Raw genomic sequence first — 27966 nt, forward strand, 5'->3', positions numbered from 1 at the left:
AGCTGATTACTGCACGTTGACTGAGTCCACGGTGTCAGTTTAAAAGAATTGCAACCGCATCTTCACATTGCGTGGTGCTGTCAAGGGATTCCTACAGGTGGGAAACAAGAAAACAAGGTAATGAAACTAGACATCACTGCGAGCTATACACTGGTATTTGATATACATTGATCAATGCAATGCTTGTTTATTTTACAGTACTTAACTTGAAATATCACACTTTCTATAAGCTTGGATGTCAAGCATTTCTACTTCGCTTGAAGTTATATAGCAGTATGTTATGTATGGACAAACGCGTGAAATTATATCAGAGACTAGCCTGTTAGAGAAAGCGACGTTTAAATAAAGCTTTTAAGAGTGTAGATATTAAAGTAACAGGGTCAAATTAAATTACTATTGTAGTACGTGTTCATAAAAAAAAAATATATATATATATATATATAGCGATCTTTCCCACTGAAGCTCAGTGGCTCATAGCAAGTCTATCGCTGATAAACCGATGAAGGTTGGCTGTGTCCGTGCACAGGTGTGCAGGAGACGCAGGGGGGAGAGTGATGTCGCATATAGCCTTCCTGTCTCCTAGCAGCATGGTAGCGGGATGTAGGCATTCTATTCTCGCACACACTGTGTCATGGTGTAACGTTAAGGACCTCAAAGCGACATATATTTCACCTCCATGGTCTGCACGTAAATGGGAAGAAGATACCGTACCAGAACACGTACTAAGGCATTCAACCTGCGGCAGCCTTGGCGTTGGCAGACAAGTTCTGTTTGGTATTGATGCATTTCCCGCAGTTCTGTTCATCTTCAGATTCCCATTTCCTCCTCACCTGTGCATCTTTCATTGGGAAATTGAGATAGTAGGTCGCCATGAAAGCGCCATTGTTAGCCTCAGTATAGTCGAAACCGCTTCAAAGCGTAACACATAATCCTACATGTGGAAAGACAGGGTGGCTGGCTCGCTAAGGATATAGAGCACAGGCCGAATCTGGTAACCTCGGAAACACAGAAGGCCTTGTGGGTGAGCCGATAATTATATAGAACTCTGCTAAAACTTTATCAAAAGGTTAAAGAACTTCAGCCCGGTTGCTTTTGAGAGCTGGCGGCTTTATCAGTAGTCTTCAAAGCATTTAGACCACCACAGGTCTCATAGTATCAGTTATGTTAATCTGTCAAACTGCTTATTTCTCAAGATAACCGCAAACTGTAGTAGTGGTGTTCCCAGCATTTTAAGTTTGTTTGGTACAAGATTACAGTGAGGTCACTCTAAGCAGATGTTGAGAGGTTTTACCTACAGGTGAATCAAACGTGAATTAACAGCGCAGAACAGAGAAGAAGTAAGAACGTGAAGTATATCATATAGTCAATCTGACACATGCAAACAACGTGTTCGATGTAATTAGAAAGAGATATGTCTCCCCAGCTCTCAGTGTGGGTGTGGCTAAGCGAAACTGAATGGCACAACCCAGAATGCACTGAAATTAAATGGCCCCTTATTCTAAATAGCAGGATGCATCTGTGCCCCTTCCCATAATGTAACCATAGTATTTACAGTATATTGATTGTAAAGTCGTGATTTGATACTCGTCAGTATCCTGTGGACTGTAATTGTAGAGCAAAACACAAAAATCACACACAAACCTACACTATTTGTTAAATCCCAAACCCAAGGCCACCAATACCATTTATTTAACACAAGCACAGCTATTTAATCCCATATATTTAATTCCATATCAGAGTCTCTGTAGTCCCCTGAGAGACAACGCCTGTCTGATCTCGCCGTGAATCATGGCTGTGATTTCCCACACGGAGGAGGAATTCCACAGACGGCTATGCTAGTGTGTGTGTGTGTGTGTGTGTCCAGGCTAATACTCCCGTGCACTGCGGCCCCATGGCTGCAGTCCAACCAATGCAAAACTGACTGACTCACTGATGCAGAGTTTGCCTGCAAAGGTCAGACAGAGCAAGTCCATTCAGCTTTGCCTCTCCTCCTCTGCCTAAGGTAGGACATGTGCCTGTCTCTGTGGGGCTAGTTAGGTGCCTGTCTCTGTGGGGTAGTTAGTTTAAATGCCTCCCCCATTTACGCTACCTAGAGCTGGAGCCTTGCTTGATTAGTTCACGTGTGGTTTGATTGCTTTGTGTGGGATATCATTTGCAATGTTGTTGATGCAAAGACTTCATCTGCCAGTGCATTCCATGGCTTTGTTTTACTATAATAAAACTATCGCTTAACACTGTTTTGGTATGATGGTGAGGGAGATTAAAAGCGTGAGGGAGATTATGAGGGTTTAAAAACACACCGGGGAGGAAGCTTCCTACTTCCTGCAAATACTGATCCTGGAGTTATGGGCGTCAGCAGCGCAGCGCCCACATCCCATCCATGGGAATTCCCTCGATGGAATTTTAAATGCCTTATATTCCTACCATAGAATGTTTTCCAGCTCTGTGATTCCCACTGTGTCTTTGTCAGTCTTCCAGACCTACCTCAGAGTTAGGGAGCTTTGAACACAATTGGGGTTAAACAACCATCACTTGTCTTTGGCACTAAATAGATGTCTGGTTTTCCTCCATTAAACGTTCCACTCTATCAATGGGACACCTAGGTTAACACTCACACAGACACCCACTGACACACACACACACTCACACACACACACACACACACACACACACACACACACACCACCACCACCACCTTTAACTGTCAGGCAGAAGCACTCCCGTGGGAGTTGTTGGCTGATGACGGCTGGTATAGAGTCATTATGAGGGGCATCCATCTTGCTCCCACTCTCCGCTCCTGTCCTCTCCTCCGTCTCTCTCTTTAATCAGATCCGGTCCCGCCACGCTGTGCCGTGCCGCGCCGGTACAGGCTGGAATAACAGTCCTTTGTAGTGCTGCCAGTGCAGGTTGTGTGAACTCGCTTCTCAAGCTGCGGTTCACACGTCGCCTCAACATTCTCCTAACTCTGCGGTCGGACGCATCAAGGCCCGGACTCTGAGCATGTGGGAAGCATTTGGATAGTCATGTAGTATTTGGATAGGCTTGATGCTCGCCATTTTCATAGGGTCGAATTAATGGAAAATATTGAGCTTGGGTGACATTACCATGAGTTAGCCCCCCCAACCCCTCCCCCCCCCACACACACTCACACACACACACACACCATAAAGAAGAATTCTGTGAATAATTCTGAGGTATGTTTTGTTGTGTGCACGTGAGTCTTTGGAATGTAAAGGCTTTGACATGCAGCCTCATCCATATTGTTAGTCTGCTTCTGGATGCCATGCGAGTCACACAGTCTCACCTCACACCACAAAGATATGTGTTACAGCTTTTCTACTTGTCATGTTAATTTACAACCATATCTGACATCTTCATCGGGAGCGGTATTGTTCCTTCGCTTCTTCTGTGACTTTGTACTTAAAGCTCGCTGGCCTGCTAGATGTGCAGGCTAACATGAGAGGCTAACATGAGAGGATTATGACATCTACTTTAGGAGTGTTTACATTGGTCCGGAACACAGTTGTGCACTGACGCTAATCCAAGCAGGGCCATATTAGTGCTGGGTGAAGTCCATTGTGTTTTCCCTGACAAGTTGTGGTGAGAAGCTGGACCAGGGCGTAGAGATTTAGCCCAGCTTAGCGTTCGCCATAACTGCACCTGATACAGGCCAGCGGTCTGGCACAGGCCCATGGCCGCGTCAGTGATGTAATTATCTTTCTTCAAAGAATTCTTTTGTTCTCTGACCTTTATTTGTTAAGTTGAGGTTTTTTTATTGTCTCGGGGGATGAATTTGGGTTCGGGGTCTGCGGCAGCACCCTCCTCTTCGGCGGCAGGCAGCGTGTGTTTTCTCAGGAGCGGTGGAGATTTGTTACATTTTAAAACAGTCTCTGACTGTAATCCCTGCATAATGAGGGGGGGGAGCAATTCACCACAGCTTGCTTGCAAAACACAGTGGAGGGAGGGGGAAGGAGAGAAAGACAAGGAAAGAGAGAGTGAGAGAGAGAGAGAGAGAGGGGGGCAGAGCAAGCGAGTGAGGGGGTGCAGGGGGGTGTGCTGAAGGGGGGGGGGGGGCTGAAAGAGTAGCTTACATCACAAGAAGTTACATAGGCAGAGCTTAAAAGTCCAGTGTGACTCTTTCCTGCACATTCTATTTCTGGCTTAGGTGTGTACTATATGCAAAGCTGGATATGCACGTGAACCGGCTGCCATCAGATCCAGCCTTGCTTCATTACAATGCCCTGCTCTTTAATAGGGAGTTTGGGATCGATTGTGGGAATGCCATGCTCTTTAATAGGGAGTTTGGGATAGAGAGTGGGAATGCCATGCTCTTTAATAGGGAGTTTGGGATAGAGAGTGGGAATGCCATGCTCTTTAATAGGGAGTTTGGGATAGAGAGTGGGAATGCCATGCTCTTTAATAGGGAGTTTGGGATCGATTGTGGGAATGCCATGCTCTTTAATAGGGAGTTTGGGATAGAGAGTGGGAATGAAGGCTGACCCTTGACCCCTTCTTGTGTCTTCCTGACTCACTCCTGGGTCACACTTTACAGAGGTGTTGGTGGGGCACTGGGAATATCCAATTTAGAGACATTTATTTAGAAAACAACTACACTCACGCCTCCACTCATTCAGAGATGGAGTCCCTTTGAAAAGGAAGTATTTTGACTGTATCAAACTATTTCTCACTTTCCATCGGGTGGCAGAGAAACCAGGCTCTTCTCTGACGCAGCTGGATCATAACTCAGGGTAGTTTTCACAGCAAGTCACAACAAAAACTGATTCAAGAGGTGTTTCTTTGCTTCAGTTTGTGATGTTACTCAACTTACACCTCACTGTAGCAAATGGCTGACAAGCCTGGTTGGTTTTGTAAGTATATTTGTGACATATCTTTCTGTTTTTACCATCATAAAAAAGGGACTTATCTTCCCAAGTGCCTAGTTGATTTGGCTCTTGGCTGTGTTATCAAGATGAATGGTATTGTGGTGCAGACATGTCTATCCCAGATTTCCCTCAGATGTGTGTGGTTACGTGTGTGTGTGTGTCTATGCGTGTGTGTGTGTGTGTGTGTGTGTGTGTGTGTGTGTGTGTGTGTGTGTGTGCGTGTGGCTTATTAACTCTCATAATATCAGAGAACCTCAATATACAGGTAAGTATCATTTGTCTGTGTGTGTGTGTTGTGGGTAGTTATTCACTGCTGATGTGAATTTTCCTGTTATCTTTATGGAAGGTGTGACTCCCTGATAGGGTGTGATAGTGCTTCACCTCTTCCACACACACACACACACACACCCTTAGGTCGCGGTCAGGCTTATAAGGCCAGGGATCCCCCTGTCTCTCTCTCTCTCTCTCTCTGTTGTTTTGCCTGTGCCAGCTGCAGATCCAGTGGACGTGAACCTAATCCCCAGCCCTGCTACAGGTGCCATAGCACAGCAGATTGGCTGACCCTGTCTGGAACATTTCTCTCTTTCGTCTCACATAACCCCCCCTCCTCCTCTCTCTCTCCTTCTCTCCCTCCTTTGTTCACTTTTTCTGCCTCTCCCTCTCTGCTTTCTTCTAGTTCATTTTGCCTTTCTTCTTCACCCCCCCCCTCTCTCCCTCCTTGTTCACTTCACTCTCCCTCCCTCCTTCTCTTCCACCTTCTCGTTTGTTTTGTCATTCCCTCTCTCCATCTGTTTTTCTCCCTCTCTCCTTCTCTCTCTCCCTCCCTCCATCTCTCCCACCTTTTCATTCACTTTCTCATTCCCTCTCTCTCTCTCTCCCTCCCTCCCTCCCTCCATCTCTCTCACCTTTTCATACACTTTCTCATTCTCTCTCTCTCTCTCTCCCCCCCTCCCTCTCTCTCTCCTTCTCTCTCAGGTCCTCCCTGGTCTGCTGGTAATCCTCATCTGAAAGGTCGTGAGCTGGAGAGTGGATTGGGGGTGGCACTCTGCAGTCTGTTCCTGTCACAGTCACGTCACACCTCTGCTCGCCGCTACTGTAGCAGCAGGGACCCTGAGGAGACACACACAGAAGAGAGAGAGCGGGAAAGGACGACAAGCGCACGCAGAGAGAGAAAGAGAAACAGAGGGAGGGAGAGAGAGAGAAAGAAGAGAAGGAGCACAGGGGGACACTGGACTCCACGGCAGCAGAGACACCAGTGACGTTTCAAACTTTGGAGGAAACTTTTTTTCTCCTGCCCTCTGCCTGCACTGAATCCTGGGAGCCCGCAGAAGGGGAGTCGGGGACACACTGAGGCTCTGAGACGACGACGACGGCGAAGACTATTGTGTGTTTTCAGATACTGGACCTGTATAAGACACGGCTGGTACGATGAGTACGGGGGACCAGGAGTACTATAACTATGACTGGTATGAGAACGCCGTGCCCACCAAACCCCCAAAAGAGTGAGTAGTCCCCTCTTCTGTCCCCTCTTCTGTCTCAGGGGGAAACTTCACTATGTGCTTGTCTATTGCCGAGGTGTGTTGATGATTAGGGAGTGGGGTGAGATGATTTGTCCATAGAAAAGGGTGGTTTTAAAGGTGTGTTGATTAGGGAGTGGGGTAAGATGATTTGTCCATAGAAAAGGGTGGTTTTAAAGGTGTGTTGATTAGGGAGTAGGGTGAGATGATTTATCCATAGAAAAGGGTGGTTTTAACAGTGGAATCAATTTGGGCAATTCTGTAGCTATGCCATGCCTGGGCCTCATTATTCTCAGCCTTGATAGGATGCTTAAGACATGGAGCTCCCTGGGGTTTTTCCCCAGGCTGCTGTGTCTCGTTTCTGACAGTTTGAAACTATTTTGAAGTCCACGCAACTGTGTAGGCCATTGTGTTTCCATGTGAGTATTTCAAGTGCTTAAACACTGCAGAGGGGTTTGGGCGGCTGAACCAGAAGACAGCTCTTTTGGTCACAGCCATGGCCTCTAAATTAGTGTTATCATTCACCCTGGCCCTCACACTTAATGTGTCGTCCCCCCCCCCCCCCCCATATGTTCTTGTCACACCCAAGGTTCTCTCTTAGAATGTGTTACATTTCTCAGGAACGTGAATCCAGCTTGGTCACATTGACTAACAATCCGTTTAAAACGTGTAAGCTGTGCTGTGCTCCAGGTTTTCACCGGCAAAAGTTTGCCTCTTACAAATGGTCTCCTGACATAAAAGGGTGGGCTAGTGTGTGTGTGTGTGTGTGGGGGGGGGGGGTTGGTTTTGGGTGATCAGTTACCCATGTGTGTGTGAGTAATCGCTTTAGACCTCTGCAGCTTACAAGCCCCTTCTCTTCTCTGAAACTTCCAGAATAATCCCTCCCTGTGACCCGACCGCGGACGACAGGCTCTACCACACATGCATCGCTGCAGTGTCCGTGAGTCCCCCTTCGTCATTGGTGCATCTTGCTGTCAATCACTTTACTACCTCATCATATCAGTCTGTCATCCATAGTCATTCTATGCCCTTACGAAGGTTTAAAATTAAAAATAAGAAGTCACATTAAAGGCAGTTTGGTGTATTTTCAAACAGTTTTTCCAAGTCAATCTTCCCTTCACATCAATAATTTATGCTTGCATGTAGAGTAACGAAGCTAACTTATCCCCAGTACAAGCATTGTAGTCATACAACACAGTTACTTGTGAATGCTATTTGCAACATTACATCCACTGAACGACCCATTCGTAATCTATCCGATACTCTACACATGGACTGACCTATTAAACACACAATAGAATTGTGTCTCAGATCTCAGATATCCATCCTTGTATTTGAGAAAGAAATCCTGAGATGTTGTGTGTATAGTTGGAATTAGAGACAGGCTGAGGCAAACTGGAGTTATTTGTCACATAGAGTCCAGCTGGCCCAAAGACATCCTCACCGCCTCGCTCCACACACACAATCACACACACACACACACACACACACACACACACACACACACACAATTACACACACACACACACACACACACATACACGCACAGACAATCACACACATACACGCACACACAATCACACACACACACAATCACACACACACACACACAGACACACACACACACACACACACACACACACAATCACACACACACACACAATCACACACACACACACACACACACACACACACACACACACACACACACGCACAGACAATCACACACATACACGCACACACAATCACACACACACACACACACACACACACACACACACACACACACACACACACACACACACATTCACACACACACACTCTTTGATGCTTATGAAAACACCCCAGTGGTAATTGGGTGTGATGGACCCACTGCGTGATGTGAGCCCTTTTCTGGCATTTTCTGCCATGTCAAAGGCCAGGGTCGTCAGAGGTCACAGCAGGTCAGCGACCCAGCCGCGGTCCTGCTGAATGACCGTGACTAATAGAGGACGTCTTCACGCCTGTGTAAGGGGATGCTGGATGTAGAGGGTGGCAGTGAGACCCCCTCTGTGATGAGGAGGAGGACTAGTCTGGGGGTCCCTCCATCTCTGTCTCAGTCTCTGTCTCTGTCTCTGTCTTCCTCTGTCTTCACCACTAATGATAGGCAGAGGTCACTGGGCAGGGTGTGTGTAGGGTGGGGGTGTGTGTTGGGAATGAGAACAAACAGATGTGTGTGTGTGTGTGTGTCTGTGTGTGTGTGTGTGTGTGTGTGTGTGTGTGTGTGTGTGTGTGTGTCTAGTTGGTGATCATGCTGGTCCTGGCTGTGTTGGCCAGGAGGAAGAAGGTGGATGACAACCTGAGGGGAATCTCAGGACTCCTCAGGTGAGCCAACGACTCTCACGTGACTCTGACGGGTCTTTGACAGGTTACTGAAGATCAAAGAGCACACACACTTATACAGTTACACACACACACACACAGGCAAACACACACACAGGGATTTACACACTAAATATATACTTGTATACAGAGGCAATCACTCATGATTATTCAATTTGATAATATGGATCACTATGAGAAAAGACAATCATCCATTGGATGCCATTATGTAGAGATGTTTTGAACATGCCGGTGGCTTCTTTAGAGATGTTTTGAACATGATGTTGGCTTCTTTAGAGATGTTTTGAACATGATGTTGACTCCTCTCCTCCGCACAGCCCAGTCAACTTCCTGGATCACACGCAGCACAAGGGCCTGGCGGTGGCCGTGTACGGGGTGCTCTTCTGCAAGGTGTTCGGCCTGGGCATCACGCCCAACCCACTGCCCTTCGTCAAGGACTCGCCCCACAGAGGTGAGGCGGAGGGGGCAAACACACCTGGGGCAATAATGGGTTTGGGTGTTCATGAAGCCCCGACACAGGGCTGAGGGGGCATACAGACTTGGGGCAATAATGGATTTGGGTGTTCATGAAGCCTGACTGGGGCATTTTCAATTATTTGCTTCAGTTCAATTAGTTGCCAGGTTCAGTGATCTTAAATGTTGTGATGTATGAACACAGCTCTTGGAAAAGTATGCCAAGTTATTGTGTGCTTTAATGCTCATTAATTCCATAATGTATTTTTCCAGCTCAAGTTCTTGTAGTTCTTTTAGTGTGTGGTTCTAAAGCAAGGTGCAAAAGAACAACGAGGTCATGGGTTGAGTTCTCATTTCTGGTAGATCCCACCGTGACGATGAGCACCCTGCCAAGGCGACAACAAAAGAGCGAGGCAAGGCGTGTCGGCCACTTTGGATGAAAGTGTATTTGAAGTCAATTAATGTAAACGCAGTGTGGTCTGTTCTTGGGCAAGAGGGAACGAATGGCAGACAGTAACCAGAGAAAGCCGTCGGTGTGTCACAGGCATAATGCGCTAGACAATCTGTGTGTGTGTGTGTGTGTGTGTGTGTGTGTGTGTGTGTGTGTGTGTGTGTGTGTGTGTGTGTGTGTGTGTGTGTGTGTGGATATCAGCGTCTCTTGCTGGAGCGGTATCAGGCTGTCTGTAGAGATGGTGTTTTTTCCTCCCCTGTGGGCTGTAGCTGTCTGGTGAGCTTTGTGTGTGTGTGTGTGTGTGTGTGTGTGTGTGTGTGTGTGTGTGTGTGTGTGTGTGTAGCTGTCTGGTGAGCAGACAGCCCTGGCAGTGCTTGGGCCCGTCTCCAGGACACGGAACAAAAGGAGATTCTGTCTGAAACATGAGGGAGGGAAATAAACACCCTGGTTTTCTTGTTCCCAGTATTCCAGTCTTAAAGGTGTGTTGTGCAACTGGATTATCATGCCTGGGTTCGGAGCGCTGCGGCTGAAGTTCAGCGCTGTGGCTGTTGGGTTGGGTTAGGTTGGGTTGGGTTGCGCAACCAACGGGTTTGCGGAGCTTCTTACAGTGCCTGTGGGATTAGTGAGAGGCACTGTGGCACTATGGGACAGGATTGCTGTGTGTGTGTGTGTGTGTGTGCACGTGTGTGCGTGTGTGTGTGGGTGTGTGTGTGTGTGTGTGTGTGAGTGTGTGTGTGTGTGTGTGGAGCGAGGCGCTGTGGCACTATGGGACAGGATTGCTGTCGCGCTGGTGACCCTCTGTCACATCCTGGTGTCACATCCTTCATATCATTAGCCTTCATTAACACTACATGTGCTCATTAGTCAGACTCTTCTCCGACGCCACACACAGCACAGGTGGGGTATACACTCATCCTCCGACCCCACACACAGCACAGGTGGGGTATACAGTCATACTCCGACCCCACACACAGCACAGGTGGGGTATACAGTCATACTGTGGGGTACACACAGTACCAGGAAGGGCTCATCCTCCGACACCACACACAGTACCAGGAAGGGCTCATCCTTGGCTTCAGACTAATGTCCTCAGTGCTTTACCGTCTCAAAGTGAGCTACAGGAACTCTTTCCAAAAGGACAGTGCCAGTCTCCATCTGTGGAGGGTCCTATTTCCATAGCAACATCTTTCTTTCCATCTGACCAGTTATTATCTCTGTACTCTGTCATGGTGGCGTAACATTAAAGCAATGAGTTGGTATCATGGCTTTATAGCACTGAGATCATGGGATTGTTTGTGTTCGTCTATCGTGACTGTGTAACACTGCTACAATGGGATTAGTCGGTTTCTATCATAGCTGGATAACACTGGCGCAATATGATTGGTTGGTTTCTTTCATGGCTGTGTAACACTAGTGCAAGGGGATTGGCTGGTTTCTTTCATAGCTATGTAAAACATGGCGTAATGTGACTGGTTGGTTTTTTCCTCATGGCTGTGTTACACAGATGCAATGTGTTTGGTTGGTTTCACTCATGGCTGTGTTACGCAGATGCAATGTGTTTGGTTGGTTTCCATCATGGCAGAGTTGTTTTTTTTAGTTAGACTTCCAACTGCAAATGGACTTCCCAGATAGAACCTGCCTCTGGACTGGGCCGGCACCAGATCTGGGCCCATCAGTTGATATCTGAATTCAGAACTCTTACAGAACTATCAGAACTTATCAGGCTTATTGGAAGTTCATTTCCATTGGACACGTGGACGGTTACTGTAACCATGTGTCCACCTGTGACACACAGTGATGTTGGGGGGTCTGATGTCATTGTTGTGCTCTTTCCTCAGAGTATTGGATGATCCTGGCACTGGTCTACTACCCCGCTCTCTACTACCCCCTGTTGGCATGTGGCACATTACACAGTCAGGTGGGGTACGTCCTGGGCAGCTTGTTGTCATGGTCACACTTCGGAGTGCTCGTCTGGCAGAAGGTGGATTGCCCAAAGACACCAGAGGTAAGGCAACAGCTGATCACCAGTACCAAACTCACACACACGCATGTTAAAGTTATCCAGATCATTGTAGTCTGTAATACCTGATATGATCTTTTCCAGTCTAAGTCAACGTTTCACACAACGACTCAATTTAAGCAAATGCTCTGCTTCCAAACAGGAGCTTCCATTTTGTTTTATTTCAGTTAGACACAGGAAAGATGTCTCATGCATATCTCTCTGTCTAAGCACCCCACACACCCCCCCACACACTCCACACCCGAATCCTTGAGTCACTGAAACATGAATCCTAGCATGAGGCTTCTCAGTCTGTTGGCTGTCAGCTGTGTTCTCCCTGTTTCACACGGCCCTGGGACGAGCCCCCGTGGGCGGTCTGCTCTTTTCAAACGCAGGTTTCCCTTCATCGCTCAGGCACCGTCTGACAGAACATTTTTACAAGTGTCTCCGCGGGTTAACTCGTCTTAAGTTTCAGTCGCACACCAAGGCTTGCCCTGGGGGAGGACGTTATATGTTTTATATCTCTTTTCGAGTTCCTTTGATAGATTTTGACATGCGTGTAGAAGCTTAAGACTGTACTCGCTGTCGTGCTGCGCTCTCGTATAGTGGTTTCCACAGGCAGCTCTTTTCAGGCCTCCAAAGCCCTGTGTTCACCAGCCAGCCCGCATCGGCCAAGCGGCTTGGTCACACTTAATCAATTTAGCGTCCGCTAGTGCCCGAGAGGGGGGGGGGGAAAGACATCCAGGCTAGGCATTGTGAAACTCTCATCTCCTTAAGAACCAAAGGGCCGAGCCAAGTTTGATTGGTCCGGCAGCATTCTTGCCTGAGACAAAATCCAGGGGTATTGTGGGCAAATTAATTAATTAATCATATAATTAAAATAAATGCGATTATGGATCTCGGAAAACTCCGAAAATGGAAACTATTCTTATTGTTTCTCCGAGATGGATTGCGCAACGTGCTTTGGAGAGGTTGCCTGGCACATTGGCTTAGCTCTATACTCAACTGTTACAGATGTATGAAAGGATATGAAAAGCTAACTGTGTGGTGTTGCTTGTTTGTTTGCTTCCGTCCTGTCTTGCAGATTTATAAGTACTACGCCCTCTTCACCAGCCTGCCTCAGATCGCCTGCTTGGCCTTCCTCAGTTTCCAGTATCCTCTGCTTCTCTTCAAGGGCCTGAGGGGCAGCGACAAGAATAATACCTCTGAGGTGAGCATGGTGGGGGTGGGGTGGGGTGGGTGGGGTGGCACAGAAGGGCTGGTCATCTTTCAAACAAGGGCGAGAGATCAGAAACTTTATCCCCACTTTGGCAAAGATGTCGATTTTCTAACAGGGGTTTCTAACAGGGGTCAGTGAAGTTTGTGTAATGAATTGAGCAGCAAAACATTTCCAGTTCAATGTTATACTCTAGCAGTGCACCAGCATGGATATGTTTTATAGTTGTATTAGTGATCAGGGACTAAGCACTGTTTAATCAAAACACAAGTTTCAGAGACCATTTACGACAGCAATAAAATTACAACTACAGTAGTAACTGCATACTGCAACTGCCACCTAGCTGACCAATCAGAGCACCCTGGGCTCATTGGGAGGGGGGCCACAGCAGCATTTCAGACAAAGGGTGAATAGAGATGTACAATATGAGAAAAATTATATGTTTTGGGGACACTGAAGCATGTAAATCTAATCTAGTACACCCCAAAAATGTAATTATGAACATTGAAAATGAGCATAATAGGTCCTCTTTAAGACTTGAATTAAGCATCATAGTAGTGTAAACAAAACAACAAAGGCATTAGGCACCCCACACACATCCTTCTCTTTTCCCTTACATAAGAACATGGCGTCCGCGCTCATGAACGGGCTTAGCGGGTAACCCTAGCGGCTAACGGGTTTAGCATGTAACCCCAGTTGACGGGGGAGAGGAAAGGGTTAACTGCGCTCTGGCATACCAGAGAACTTAGTATTTTAATCAGCTTTAAAGTGACTGGTCTGTTTGGTTATGCCACCGATAAGATTAAGACCAGATTCTGTGGTGTTGTTGTTGCCTTGAGAGGAAGAGAAAGCACAATACTGTGTTTATTCTCCAATAATCCCAAGAAAGGTTTGGATTAATACGTAATAGACAAGACACACCTCACTTGGTCCTCTCTCTGATATGGGGACCTAAGATGATTGAAAATATTATTTAATTATAATAATAATAATAATAATAAAACTTTATTTATATAGCACCTTTCATGCAAAAGAATGCAGCTCAAAGTGCTTTACAGCAAATACATAATATGCACAAAGAAATGACATGCACATAAAAATAGACATCAAAGAAACATAACAAAGATATAGTGCAAAAAAAATAAAACTATAATTATAATTATAGAGATATATTTAATCCAACCCCTTAATATCACCAGTAGAGATTTAAATTAAATTAAAATGTTCAGCACTTCTAGTGCAGTAACACTGGCTTTGCCTCTCAGAAAGTCAGACAGGGCACGGTGGGCAGCATCTGCTGGGTTGGTCTCCATGAGATGGACCAGCCTGGAGACGACATCCACCACCACCTCCGACAGATAGTGCTCTGGGGCAAATGGCCGGTAGATGAAGCGGTAGCCCATCACCTTCACGGCCATCTGAACCGCTTTCAATGAGCTGTTGTCTGTTGATGGCTCGCTAGGATCAAATAGGCCTGTGGGCAAAGACTCTTTAGCCTCCATCAGTTCTTGCTCAATTTCCCGTAGGATATCCAGCAGCTTAATAAGTGCCTTCACTTCCATCATCAGACAGGAACTGCCATCGACAGTGCCGTTCATTTGACAGGACCTCTTCATGTAGGCTTCTCTCTCCTGACGGATCATATACTCGATCATGTCATGCACAGAGAAATGCATACTATGAGAAATTATACTACTTATTTACTATATAATTAATTTAGCCGCATAAGAGACATTTTAAATCTTTAAGAAATGCAAAGCTTTACATTTTAAAGCTGCAGTAAAGCACTTTTGGTTTCAAACTAGCGAGCTAACTATCTAAAAAGGCATGCAAAAACCTTACAAAGACCAACATCGGCACCGATAAAAGCTTTCTAGAATAACTAGAAGGTACCTGGTGTCTTTTGGCAATAAAGTTGGCAATGTGGTGTTGTGGAAGCTTTTCTTACATTTTCGCGTAGTGCATAGCCTGGACGGCTAGCAGAAACGACATGGCTAGCCAGAACGACGGGCATTGCTTATTTGTCTTTCACGTTACCATAAAACTAATTTGAAATTGATAACACTAGTTGCCCATAACACATGCCTCCAAAGGTAACAAAGGGAACACATCGTTGCATAATGTTGCTTTAATACACCAGTGCATACTATAACCCATCACATGGCCCCCTCCTGTGCATACTATAACCCATCACATGGCCCCCTCCTGTGCATACTATAACCCATCACATGGCCCCTCCTGTGCATACTATAACCCATCACATGGCCCCCTCCTGTCGCACCCTCTCTCAGGACCTCATGAGCAGCTACTACAAGGACTACGTCAAGAAGATCCTGAAGAAGAAGAAGCCGTCCAAAACAAGGTCAGCTACTGTTGCTACTGGCAACTAATCAAATGTGTGATGTCGCTCTTCTTCCCCCATGACTTGCATCGGTGTTTCCCCCAAAGAGGAAAGTGTCTCCCATGTAAATGAGCCTATAAATAGATATTGGCATGCACACGAGAGACGCTGCGGTGGATCTGTCTAAATGTCATGGAAATGACATCCTGACTGAGGCCTTATCAGGAGTATTTCTGACTCCTGACCTAAGGTGGAAAAGTGCAGACTAATTTGACATGTAGGCTCCTGTCGTCGTGGAGTGGCTCATCCCACTTCTGTGAGCTTTCCATGACTGATGCTTCTCAGTCCAGTCCAATCCTCCACTTCCTGCAAACCACTGCTGCTGCTGTTCACTGCCCACTTATGCAAACGACAGGAAGTCATGATAAAGCCCAGGGTTGTGATTTAAAGGCCACGCCCACGCTGAGCGTTGCCAGGCACGTGAGTGACAGGGCCCTCCTCATAGATAGCAGAGATGCAAATGATCAGCTTATTTTGGAAGGCCAAGGATGATGACTAAAGAGGAAGTAGTTCCTTCCCTATGGAAAACGATCTATTCCATATCTTTGTGTATACGGTATGAGCATGTACATGTGCACGTGTGTGTGTGTTTAGGCATGTGCACGTGTGTGTGTTTGTGTGTGTGTGTGTGTGTGTGTGTGTGTGTGTGTCTGTTTTCTGATAGCTGTCTGTTTACTTATTTCTATTTCCAGCGCCTCTAAACCCAATGTGTTTGAAAGGCTCACTGACGCTATCAAGTCCTACATCTATACACCAGAAGATGGTAAGTATAGTTTGTATATCGAGTATATAACAAAATTAGTATCATGATTTTTATTCTTAAGTTCATTTCTTTTGATTTGAGCCAAACATTTACTGTTGCTAATTTTATTTTCATTCTCCTACACCAGTCTTCAGGTTTCCATTAAAACTAGCCATTTCTGTTGTGGTGGCGTTCATTTCACTCTACCAGGTACTTCACGCTAACTCTGTGTTCATACAGTCCCTTGATTCTGAATGGGAAAGATTAAGACAAACAAGTGCTTTTTTAAGAAATGCATAATGCAAGTATAGTTGCTTATCATTTTATGTAATGTTGCATGGTCAATGAAAAGTATTTGTGAAAATAAAAAACGTTCTGCTTACTGACGTTATGTCTGTCTGCCTACACATATTATTGGCAAACTCTTCTATGTTTCAGACACCTTTGTGGCATTTTTGTATCTATGTGTATTTTGTAAGATGGTTTCTCCATTTGTCTCTTCAGCTAAGTGCCTCTGTTGTCTCTATCCTGTCCCCCACAGATGGCGGTCCTGCTGGTCAGCTGTGTGGTCCCCACCCTGCAGATCGTGCGTAGAGGGGTGGACGAGGACATCGCCTTCCTCCTCGCCGGATTCAACATCGTCCTGTCCGAGGATCGGGCGGAGGTGGTCAAGATAGTGATCTACTACATGTGGTGTTTGGAGGGTGAGTGATGTGATCTACTACATGTGAGGTGATCTACTACATGTGGTGTGTGAGTGATGTGATCTACTACATGTGGTGTGTGATGTGATCTACTACATGTGATGTGTGAGTGATGTGATCTACTACATGTGGTGTGTGATGTGATCTACTACATGTGATGTGTGAGTGATGTGATGTGATCTACTACATGTGATGTGTGAGTGATGTGATCTACTACATGTGATGTGATCTATTACATGTGATGTGTGAGTGATGTGATCTACTACATGTGGTGTGTGAGTGATGTGATCTATTACATGTGATGTGTGAGTGATGTGATCTACTACATGTGGTGTGTGATGTGATCTACTACATGTGATGTGTGAGTGATGTGATCTACTACATGTGATGTGATCTACTACATGTGATGTGTGAGTGATGTGATGTGATCTACTACATGTGATGTGATCTATTACATGTGATGTGTGAGTGATGTGATCTACTACATGTGGTGTGTGAGTGATGTGATCTACTACATGTGATGTGTGAGTGATGTGATCTACTACATGTGATGTGATCTACTACATGTGATGTGTGAGTGATGTGATGTGATCTATTACATGTGATGTGTGAGGGATGTGATCTACTACATGTGGTGTGTGAGTGATGTGATCTACTACATGTGGTGTGTGAGTGATGTGATGTGATCTACTACATGTGGTGTTTGGAGGGTGAGTGATGTGATCTACTACATGTGGTGTGTGAGTGATGTGATCTACTACATGTGATGTGATCTATTACATGAGATGTGATCTACTACATGTGATGTGATCTACTACATGTGGTGTGAGTGATGTGATCTACTACATGTGATGTGTGAGTGATGTGATCTACTACATGTGCTGTGTGTGATGTGATCTACTACATGTGTTGTGTGTGAGTGATGTGATCTACTACATGTGATGTGTGAGTGATGTGGTGTGATTTACTACATGTCATGTGATCTACTACATGTGATGTGTGATGTGATCTACTACATGTGATGTGTGAGTGATGTGATGTGATCTACTACATGTGGTGTGTGTGAGTGATGTGATCTACTACATGTGGTGTGTGAGTGATGTGATGTGATCTACTACATGTGGTGTGTGAGTGATGTGGTGTGTGATGTGATCTACTACATGTGGTGTGTGAGTGATGTGATGTGATCTACTACATGTGATGTGTGAGTGATGTGATCTATTACATGTGGTGTGATGTGATCTATTACATGTGATGTGTGAGTGATGTGATCTACTACATGTGGTGTGTGAGGGATGTGATCTACTACATGTGGTGTGATCTACTATGTGTGTGGAGGGTGAGTGAACAGGTCAAATAAGTCATATTTTATGAATGTATTTAATTATACACTGCACTATGGTGTGTGGAATGTGAATAGCCTCACTAAAGGGCTGCCCATGGCCCATAGTTCCAATAGCGAAGGCAATTCATTGGTAGAGGGCCAATCCACATTAGTTAAGCATCAGACAATCCACTTGATCTTAACTCCATATTCATCTGATGCATGACTCCCAGTGTATGACTCATCAGTGTTATTATGACACCGTGACCAATGTCAGAGCTGATTAATTGTGTTTAAAGTCGGTCCACTAAAATAGCAGAGAAAACAAAAGTGAGACTATTGAGGTAGAGAAGAAAAATCCCCAATCAAGTTTCACCACCAAATTCCTGAACGCCTTCACGCATGGGCGCCCCTCCTTGCAGCAGTCCGGTTTCATTAACAAACAGGAGCACAGTAAACCTCCTTCTGCCTGTCTGTCTCATTGATTTAAATTCACTTGTGCAAATCAAGCTCACGTTCGACACCACGGGGCGAGGAGCAGGAATGCTGGCGTCAGCAGCCCGGACCGCCGAACTGTATCCCTGTATCCCGGCTCTCCTTCTCTGGGCTGACGGAGCTCTCAGTGGGAAGTGCTGAGTAGGCTGGGAAACTGTCTGCTTCCCGAACACCAGTGGCTGACTGGGTCTTATGATTGTTCCTTCGTTTCCTTCCCCTCACTCCCTCTCTCTCTCTCCCTCTCTCTCCCTCTCACTCTCTCCCTCTCTCTCCCTCCCTCTCCCTCCCTCTCCCTCCCTCTCTCTCTCTCCCTCTCTCTCTCTCTCTCCCTCCCTCTCTCGCCTCCAGTGTGCTACATCTCAGCCATCACCCTGTCCTGCCTGGTTAACCTGGCCATGCTGATGAGGTCAATGGTACTGCACAGGTAAGACAGAATAACAAGAGAGAGGACAAAACAACTAGCTAATTATTCATCTGGAAGCACAGCGTCAGCTTTGCAAATATGTAGGAAGAGGATGTTTCTCTTGTGGTTGATGCAGCAGTCAGTCTTTATCCCCACTGTAAAGTGCAGTAACGAAGCACGTGGAACATACTTCTGACTCAGCAGTGCAGATCTGAACCACAAGCATCTCCAGCTCTAGCCATATATACTGTTTAAGACGCCTCCTAGGCTTTTAATGTAAATGAGCTAGGCTGCTAATGCTAATAGGTCTGGCATTACATGTTCTATATGATAATCAGGTTTTTCTGACCCATTGCCTGTAATGGTTCTCAGTGGCCTACCCCCATTCCCACACTATGATTGGTTGCTTTCACTCACACTTTAGTTTGCTTCCTGACCACAGGTGTCTGAGCAATACCAGTGTGGTGACCTTTCCTTTGTTACCATGATAAGACATTATGTTGCCATTTGTGAGATTATGCTGACCACATACTTGGTGGTAACAGCAGCTGCATTATCATTAATCTCATGTTCTCACACAGGACATAGTGTTATTTCTCACAAATACCTGATTCTATGTTTCTGAATACACCTCAATTATACACACACACACACACACACACGCACGCACGCACACATACACACACATGCGCACACACACATACACACACGGAGAGCTGATATGAAAGGAGAGTGTTTTAATGACTGGCTGTTATTACTTAGATAACTATTATTGCAGACAGAACTGCTTCAATTATCTCCCTAAATGAAAATGGGGGTCATTACTGGGGAATAATGGCGTGTCAAATTGCCGTCTAAGTTGAATTGTGACCGTTTAATTCAACACATTACTCCTCAATTTGCCTCCATCCTGCGAGCACAATACATCTCATATCTTCATTGTGCCCAAAAACCACTTAAAAACACTCCTTTGTCCTCCCTGCATTCACCCCTTTCTCTCTCTCCGTCTCTCCGTCCTCCCTGCATTCACCCCTTTCTCTCTCTCTGTCCTCCCTGCATCCTCTCCTTTCTCTCTCTCTGTCTCTGTGTCCTCCCTGCATCCTCTCCTTTCTCTCTCTCTGTCTCTCCGTCCTCCCTTCATCCTCTCTCTCTCTCTCTCTCTCTCTCTCTCCGTCTCTCTCTCTCTCTCTCCGTCCTCACCCTCTCCCTCTTCTCTGCCTCAGGTCCAACCTGCGGGGGCTGTACCGGGGGGACGTCTACACCGTGTACAGCTGCCAGAGGAGCATCAGGCCGTCTCGGCCGGCGTTGGTCTGCTGGATGGGCTACACCAGCTACCAGGCCGCGGTCATCTGCCTCAGTGAGTTGTGTGTGTGTGTGTGTGTGTGTGTGTGTGTGTGTGTGTGTGTGTGTGTGTGTGTGTGTGTGTGATTAACAGTAAGCGTTATACCATTGGTCAGAGGGTTAGAAAAGCTTTTGGGTCACCGCACTTTCCTGCTCCACTCTGTTTAATGTTCTATTATTATATATTTATTGATACAGGGCTTTGAATGAGCTCCAAATTGAGCATCACACCCCCCACCCCAAGATCAGGGGTTCAGTGCCCATGGTGGTCCAGTATAAAGAACATATATATGTGCAACTCCACCTGTGCCTAATAAACATAACATCTTATTGCAGATGTGTTTTAGCTGTTGTAAATACTGGAGTGTAGAGAACATGGTTGCCTGATAGTCTGTGGCTGTTTGACAGCTCTTAGTGCTGTGCGTGTGTGACTAATGCATCATTGATGTAATATTCATTTGATAGAGTATTCATCTCCCAGCCTCCATCTCCCTCTCTAATGTTAAACATGACAGCACTGAGTAAATATTAATAGGATGTGTGTGGATGGACTGAAAATCTCAGATTAAAGGTTATGTGTTCAAGTCATGCTTTGACAGGCGCATTTTGTATTATAAAAGGATCAATCTAGTGTTTTCTGAAGAAAACAAATCTTCATACTTTGATCTTTTAGTAGGCAATTCATAATCATCACATGTGTCATGTTTTAGTCGACTGGCATAACATTTAACAGGAATGTCTGAATGTGTTCCTTTGTTTTAAATAAATCATTTGAGGAGCAAAGAAAAGCCTGTTGCAATTCACTGACCATTGTTGTCAAGGGTGAGTCATTGCTCATTCTTCTCCATGAGTTTAGCATGTTTCTATGCATCCCCACGCGGTGTCTTTGTGTGCAAACACGACTACAGACTCTGGTGTTCTTGATCTGCCTGATGTTTGCTGTGTTTCTGTGTGCAGACATGACTATACAGACTCTGGTGCTCTTCATCTGCCTGACGTTAGCTGTGTCTCTGTGTGCAGGCATGACTATACAGACTCTGGTGTTCTTCATCTGTCTGACGTTTGCTGTGTTCCTGGTCATAATCCCCGTTCTGTACGGACAGAACCTGATGCTCTTCCACATCATCGCACACATGTGGTGAGTGTTACCTCAGCCAGGTACCATTACACACGTGAGGACTGTCATCGCAGTGATGATAATGATGATGATGATGATGATGGCAGATTATTATTATGATGATGGTGGTGATGGTAGAGATGAAGATGATGATGACGATCAAGAGGATGGCAGATTATTATGATGATGCTGGTGGTTGTGGCAATGGGGAGGAGGATGATCATGATGAAGACTAAGATGCCAACCCTGCATCCGTCTCTGCCCTTGATGTGCGTTTGTCCCATTGCACTCATTGTGAACTGAGTGGTCTTGGCAGCGCATCAACATCTACTACTCTTGGCAGCGCATCAACCTCTACTACTCTTGGCAGACCATCTCTGGCTCACATCGCTATTGATCTAATATTCCACAGAAGGGTTCCTCTTCAGGGCTCACGTTACGCCTCTTGTCCTTTTGCCTCTGTTAAGCCTCCACACATTATGCCTCTTGACTTGTTGCTTATGTTAAGCCTCCACACGTTATGTCTTGTGTCGTTTTGCTTATGTTAAGCCTCCACACGTTATGTCTTGTGTTGTTTCGCTTATCTTAAGCCTCCACACGTTATGTCTTGTGTCGTTTTGCTTATGTTAAGCCTCCCCTACATTATGTCTTGTGTCGTTTTGCTTATGTTAAGCCTCCGCACGTTATGTCTTGTGTCTTCAGGCCCTTCTGGTTGATGCTCTTCCTGGCTGTGCTTGTTCAGCACCTGGCGGCCAGGTTCATGTTTATTAAGAAGGTCTCCGGAACACGAGACCTCCACAACAGGTGAGGTTTAAGGTTGTGACATTGTGACCTTTAATTAATGGGTTAACATTAATGGGTGTTGTATGTGAAAGAGATGACATGGATCCCCTTTTTGAGCTATAAGTCACTTTGGGGAAAAAGACTTTCTGCTAAATGAACAATTATAACTGTAGCGTACCTGTGTCAGTAATCGGACAGTGTCAAACATCGGCCATTCTGTTAAACAATCAAAATTCTGAGTTTAAAAATGGATTAACAATCTATAACTTCAATTTAATAATGGATTCACATGACAACGCGAACGTTTGCGATAACACACGCCGTCCGATAATTAACACCTTTACGATAACTGCATTACTTCAACCTCCATTTCTCTGCAGGGGTAGTCTGTTCCTGATGACCTACCTGCTCTTTCCCGTCAACGTGCTGCTGGGAGTGCTGTTGGGCATCTGGAGGGTCGTTATCACGGCGCTTTTCAACATCATCCACTTAGGCAGAATGGACATCAGCCTCCTTAACCGCAACGTGGAGGCATTTGACCCAAGTGAGTCACGGCTCTCCTGCCTAATCTGTCTGCAGTTAGTGCCAAGTAGCAGCAGGGTTTGATTGTGTGGACACTTTTATCTATTCTTTTTCCGATCGATTCATTCAGCGCCTCAGAAATCCAGATGTGCGTTGACCTCTCTCGAAATGGTAAATGCATTTATATATCGCTTTTCTACTCATAGAGCACTCAAAGAGTTTTAATGCCTCAGACATCTACCCATTGACACACCGATGGTGGAGGCTACTATCCAAGATGCCAACTTGCACATCAGGAGCGTTTAGGGATTCAGTGTCTTGCTCAAGGACACTTCGACAGGGGTTGGGATCAGGATCGAACTAGCAAACCTAGGTTAGGGCAACAGAAGGGATTAGGGGTAGGAGAGGTCCCCGGGAGGTACGAACCCGGAGTGGGTAAGGGTATAAAACTGGTCCCGATAAATGGAACAGTATAACTAGCAACCTCCCGATAGCTGAATGACTCCTCTACCTCCTGAACCACCTCCCCCCCGCCCCCCATTATCCCCTATCACCATCTCTACCAAACAGCAGTTTTTCCCCAGGCTGTCACTGGCGTTTTATTCACACCTTTATTCACATCTGCCTTCTCGGCTCCTGCAGTGGCCTGCAGTTTGGCCCAGAGGAGCCTCATCATAATCGTATCATTATTCTCCATACTGTTCCAGGGTGGAGCTGTCTGGAGGTGTCATTGGCCTAAATCAATGAAACACTGACGAAGGAAGGTGTCCGCTTGTCAACCCCAGTGAAATGCTCACAAAGGCATAGTTTAAAAATGGTTATGATGGTTGTAGTGCACACTGTTTTAATTGTTAGGCTAGGTGGTTGGGTATGAGTACTGCTGTGGGAAGTCCCAAACCGATAGCAAAAGGAATTGTAAGGCTCTCTATTCAGTGCCTTCTTTTATGTTCCCATATCCCAGCCAAGTACCCATCAAAAATGGAGAATGACATAGTTTACCATGCATCTGCGAGTGAAAGGCGTGCCTATGTACACACACCTTAAGAGATGCTTAGAGCTGAATGTTGTTCAGTTGATACCAGCCTTGTAAATGACAGGCAGTGATTTCCCTGCAATGCATGCCAAAGGCTGGGGCAAACGAGATGAGATGGGTATCGAGCACAAGAGCAGACAGGTAACCAGCGCAGACAGAGCCGCCATTACCTCTGATTGCTTTTGATCGCTGTGCACTAGCAATTTCACTGCAGATTGCTTTCTCACCATCTCTCTATCTCTCTCTCTCTGTCTCTCTCTCTCTGTCTCTCTCTCTATCTCTGTCTCTCTCTCTGTCTGTCTTTCTCTCTGTCTCTCCATCTCTCTCACTCTACCCACCCATCTACCCCTCCGTAACGCCCCCTCCCGTGGTGTTGTGTTCTCTGCAGGTTACCGCTGCTATGCCCATTATTTGAAGATTGAGGTGAGCCAGTCTCACCCGGTCATGAAGGCCTTCTGCGGCCTCCTGCTGCAGACCTACGGCGGGGGCGCCGGGCCGCGGACCAGGGATGCTGAGGAAGGTGGGTAGTCTGCCGAGGACACACTCTCAAAAATCACAAGAGCGTGTCCACACACACACACACACACACACACACACACACACACACACACACACACACACACACACACACACACACACACACCTCAAGGTTCCTCTTTTGTAACCTTAGGACCCTAGAGAGGAGCTTCTGGATGTTTTGCTATTCTTAACCCTGTGTTGAAATACTCATTTCCTATCAGCTTGAAAGCGTGTTTTTCACATACATAAAGCATTGCCACCAAATGGTTCTTTGGAAAAAAAGTTCCATCTTTTTCGGGAAGAATTCTTCTGCACATCGAAACGTTAACCACCAGCTGTGAGGGTTTGTGTGGTTCTTTATAGCATTAGATTTACTAAAGGGGCATGATTGACACCCCAGCTGATGATGAGGCTAAATCAACTGTAGATCTCTGATGCCCAGACAACCCACAAATAGTGATTAAAAATGAGGGCTCCGATGTACTGTATAGTATAGTGTAGTATATTCATGTTTGGTCTAAATTGATCCCTGTGATGTGGGCAGTAGTCTGATCATGGATATATTGCAATCTGAGTTTTCACTTTAGTTCTGCATGTTAAACAGCTTCCAGGACACCTCTGCACTATTGAGCCGCAAACAGCCAATCAGAGGGTTACTTGAGCCAAAGGGCGTGGCCTCTAGACTCAGGACAATACCATTGGATTGGCTGGTGGAAATGTATGGAAATGGAGATTATGGTAATTAACCTACCATTTGAAGATATTTGGGCACTAACTCTTTTAGTCTAACTCTTTCTCTCTGACTCACTCTCTCACTCACTCTCTCACTAAAGGACACGTTAGAGAGGATGACCAAAATGAGCTAAGTTTGACTCGTCAGTGTCGTGCTTCTCAGTGTCTCGAGAGGAACAGACTCAGAATGAGCTCAGTTTGACTCGTCTGTGACGTGCTTCTCTGTGGCTGGAGAGGAACAGACTCAGGATGAGCAGCACGTCTCCACTGTAGAGATGAGCAGCACGTCTCCACCGTAGCTCTCTCTCTCCTTTGTGTCTCTTCCTCCTGTCACGGCTCTGTGATGTGATGTGATGTGCAGCCGGCCTGCCTGCCTAATGTTTCAAAAATGGATTCATCAGCGGCGCTTACACACAGCAGGCAGGCAGACATCTTTCTACTGATTGAATCTGTCAGTGTAAATCTGGCCACGCCGTGCAATCATTTAACATGGCCTCTCCATTGCCCTCAATCAGACCTGTCGCCTTGGTCTCACCCGCTGGGCCTCAGCTCAGGCCTTCACTCATGGTGCACTGGCCAGGGCATGTGGCTCACAAAGATTTGGCCTGTCAACTATAAATCTTCATTTTGGATCCCAGGGCAGGAAACAGGATACACACACACACAAAGACACAAAGACACACAGTCAGACACACAGACACACAGACACACAGACACACAGACACACACACACACAGAGACACACACACACTTACTTTCCTTGGTACATCCTTATTCTCATTTCCGTTTCATGGAAACGGGAAACTGGGAAAGTGGCTCCAGTTTAACCCATGCAGCATTCTTTCAGCTGGACGGAACAAAGGAACTCATAAATGGGGACTAAATGGGGGTCGACACTCATTCACTGACTCTGGTGTATTGTATCTATGACGTTTCAATTACAGTAACTCCCATTCAATAATCTTCTAAAACCCTCAACAGATTGGTCTGTGTGTGTGCGTGTGTTTGTGATTCTTTATCAGATTAAAAATCCTGTGACCCCCCCCCCCCCCCCCCCCCCCCCCACCCCCTACCCCAGTTGCATTTTGATACAAGCCCAGAGCTCCCTTGAGTGGGAGAACAACTGTGGGTTGTTTGGCGGAGATTAGCTGTGGCTTACACAGATGGGCCGAGCTAATTGACTCTTTCATATTCATGCGGCCCATAGGGCTTGGTGTTCCTGGGTGTAATTGTGAGCCCAATATGTTCCAACTGTGTGCATAGGATTATATCAACACCTGCTATTATTGGAATACTGTAAAGCTGTTCATCTACTTTCATCAGGCATGGCAATACAGTGCACTTGTGATCAATACAGTGCACTTGTGATCACTACAGTGCGCTTGTGATCAATACAGTGCACTTGTGATCTTTTTTGGTTAAAGGTGCAGTCTGTGATTCTAATCCAATACACTTTTTGTCGAATTTCTCCTCAATTTCTCCTTTAATATATGCTAATGTAAACAAAATGAGTGCTGTTTACTCGTACTACAATTGTGTCATTTTATAGTGAATATATTAATTTTATATATATATTCACAAATGACACATCATCCAAAAGTAACCTTGTCCTGACGGTGAGTGGGGCTGTTCAGTGCCCACTTACTGAGTACAAATGACATTTCTTGGCAAAGATAATTTGCTACAAAATCATGTTTATAACTTAATGTCAGGGATATTTGGTTAAGTATACTTCTCATTCCAAATTACATTTCTTGGAGAGAAAAGATGGACGCCATAAGTGGACCTGGGTTCATTTTGGTTTTTATTGTTGGCTTTATCTCCATCTCAATCCATCCTGTCATGAGACCCGTCCACTGTGATTAGTCATTAGTCATTAGTCACTAGTCATGTGACGTGGGTGTGTTGCCTCCTCCCAGGTATCCAGCTGGTCCAGCAGGAGAAGAAGCAGAACAAGGTGTCGAGTGCGCGGCGCGCCCGAGGCCACTGGCAGCTGCTCTACACCCTGGTGAATAACCCGTCCCTGGTGGCCTCCCGCAAGCACTTCCAGCGCCAGAGCTCCGAGAGCTTCCTCAACGGCACGCTCAACCGCGCCGGCAAGGACGGGAGCAGAAAGGAAGGCGGCGTCAAAGAGGCCAGCAAAGAGGCGGAGAGTGCCAGCTCTAACTGACCAGCCCTGACCATGACCCCATGACCCCACGCCCAGCCTGATACTGCACTCCGAGCCTCAAGGCCTCTTCGTCCCTCACACACTTGTGCCTACCGTGCCCCCCCCCCCCCCCTTCAAGGCCTATTTGTCCCTCACACACGTGTGCCGCCCATATTAAAGATGCTAGTATTACCTGTATGCTACTGTAGAGCTGAACTGGCTTGGGTGAGCTCCAGAGGCTGTGCACTGTGCACTGTGTGTGTGTGAGTGATAGAGGCTCTTATGTTCAGAAATACACAACTCGACTATCAGAACATCGGCGTGGCACTGACATCTTCTCTAACCATTTCTGTGAGGTTAGAATATTTATGAATGTACAAAGTGTTCTATTTTGAAGATTTAGCTAATGTTAATTTGAAGTGCCTATAATTTTACACAGATTGGTGAAATGGTCACCAGTTGTGAAAAGAATAATAATATAGTTAAATATGAACAGGTTCAACTATGTATGTCCAAGATGGCTTGGCCTGTCTGTTTTGTTGGTCATCTATCGTTTGTCATGTGAAACGTGTCCAGAACTTTTTTTTTTCTAATTTCAAACTGTGAAATTGTATTTCAACACTGGACCCTCCGCTTTCATCTCACCCGCTGGCTCCTTCATTTTGATATCACCTCCGTCACTGTTGCTGCTGTTTGTTTTTCAGTCTCACGTTGCCTTTGAGAAAATCTAGAGAATTTATTTGTGATTAAAAAAAAAAAAGAAGTGTGAACAATAAAACTTCGGATGCTTCTTCATTTCA

The 27966-nt window shown here is 45.9% G+C and overlaps 1 protein-coding gene and 1 long non-coding RNA gene across 5 annotated transcripts; one reads left to right on the forward strand and one right to left on the reverse strand.

The window, feature by feature from the left end:
* Window positions 1-1801, reverse strand: LOC116220009. The gene is made up of 3 exons (XR_004163404.2): window positions 1296-1801; window positions 712-838; window positions 1-91 (listed from the first exon to the last, which is right to left on the reverse strand). It is a non-coding gene; the product is annotated as an uncharacterized LOC116220009 (long non-coding RNA).
* On the forward strand, window positions 28-27966 carry stra6 (signaling receptor and transporter of retinol STRA6). 4 transcript variants are annotated; one of them, XM_031564822.2, is made up of 18 exons: window positions 28-117; window positions 5859-6385; window positions 7274-7340; window positions 8682-8764; window positions 9100-9233; window positions 11525-11691; window positions 12770-12895; window positions 15193-15263; window positions 15995-16065; window positions 16193-16254; window positions 16586-16748; window positions 18916-18991; window positions 20194-20327; window positions 21332-21449; window positions 22131-22232; window positions 22592-22755; window positions 24155-24286; window positions 26937-27966. In XM_031564822.2, exons 2-18 carry the CDS (start codon window positions 6312-6314, stop codon window positions 27185-27187), a joined length of 1995 nt encoding a protein of 664 aa, XP_031420682.1. In that variant the 5' UTR covers window positions 28-117; window positions 5859-6311; the 3' UTR covers window positions 27188-27966. The 4 variants fall into 4 exon arrangements, with proteins under 4 accessions (XP_031420682.1, XP_031420686.1, XP_031420685.1 ...); XM_031564826.2 differs by lacking the exon at window positions 28-117 and adding an exon at window positions 594-774; XM_031564825.2 differs by lacking the exon at window positions 28-117 and adding an exon at window positions 882-1021.

This window comes from Clupea harengus, chromosome 3 (genome assembly GCF_900700415.2).
Source record: "Clupea harengus chromosome 3, Ch_v2.0.2, whole genome shotgun sequence".
Classification (NCBI taxonomy): domain Eukaryota; kingdom Metazoa; phylum Chordata; class Actinopteri; order Clupeiformes; family Clupeidae; genus Clupea; species Clupea harengus.

Excerpts from the sequence above, each read along its gene's own strand:
- stra6 (XM_031564822.2), top strand. The coding sequence starts at position 6,312 with ATGAGTACGGGGGACCAGGAGTACTATAACTATGACTGGTATGAGAAC. Across the intron at positions 18,992-20,193 it reads AGGTCAATGGTACTGCACAG|GTCCAACCTGCGGGGGCTGT; the intron begins GTAAGACAGAAT and ends TCTCTGCCTCAG. Across the intron at positions 20,328-21,331 it reads GGCCGCGGTCATCTGCCTCA|GCATGACTATACAGACTCTG; the intron begins GTGAGTTGTGTG and ends CTCTGTGTGCAG.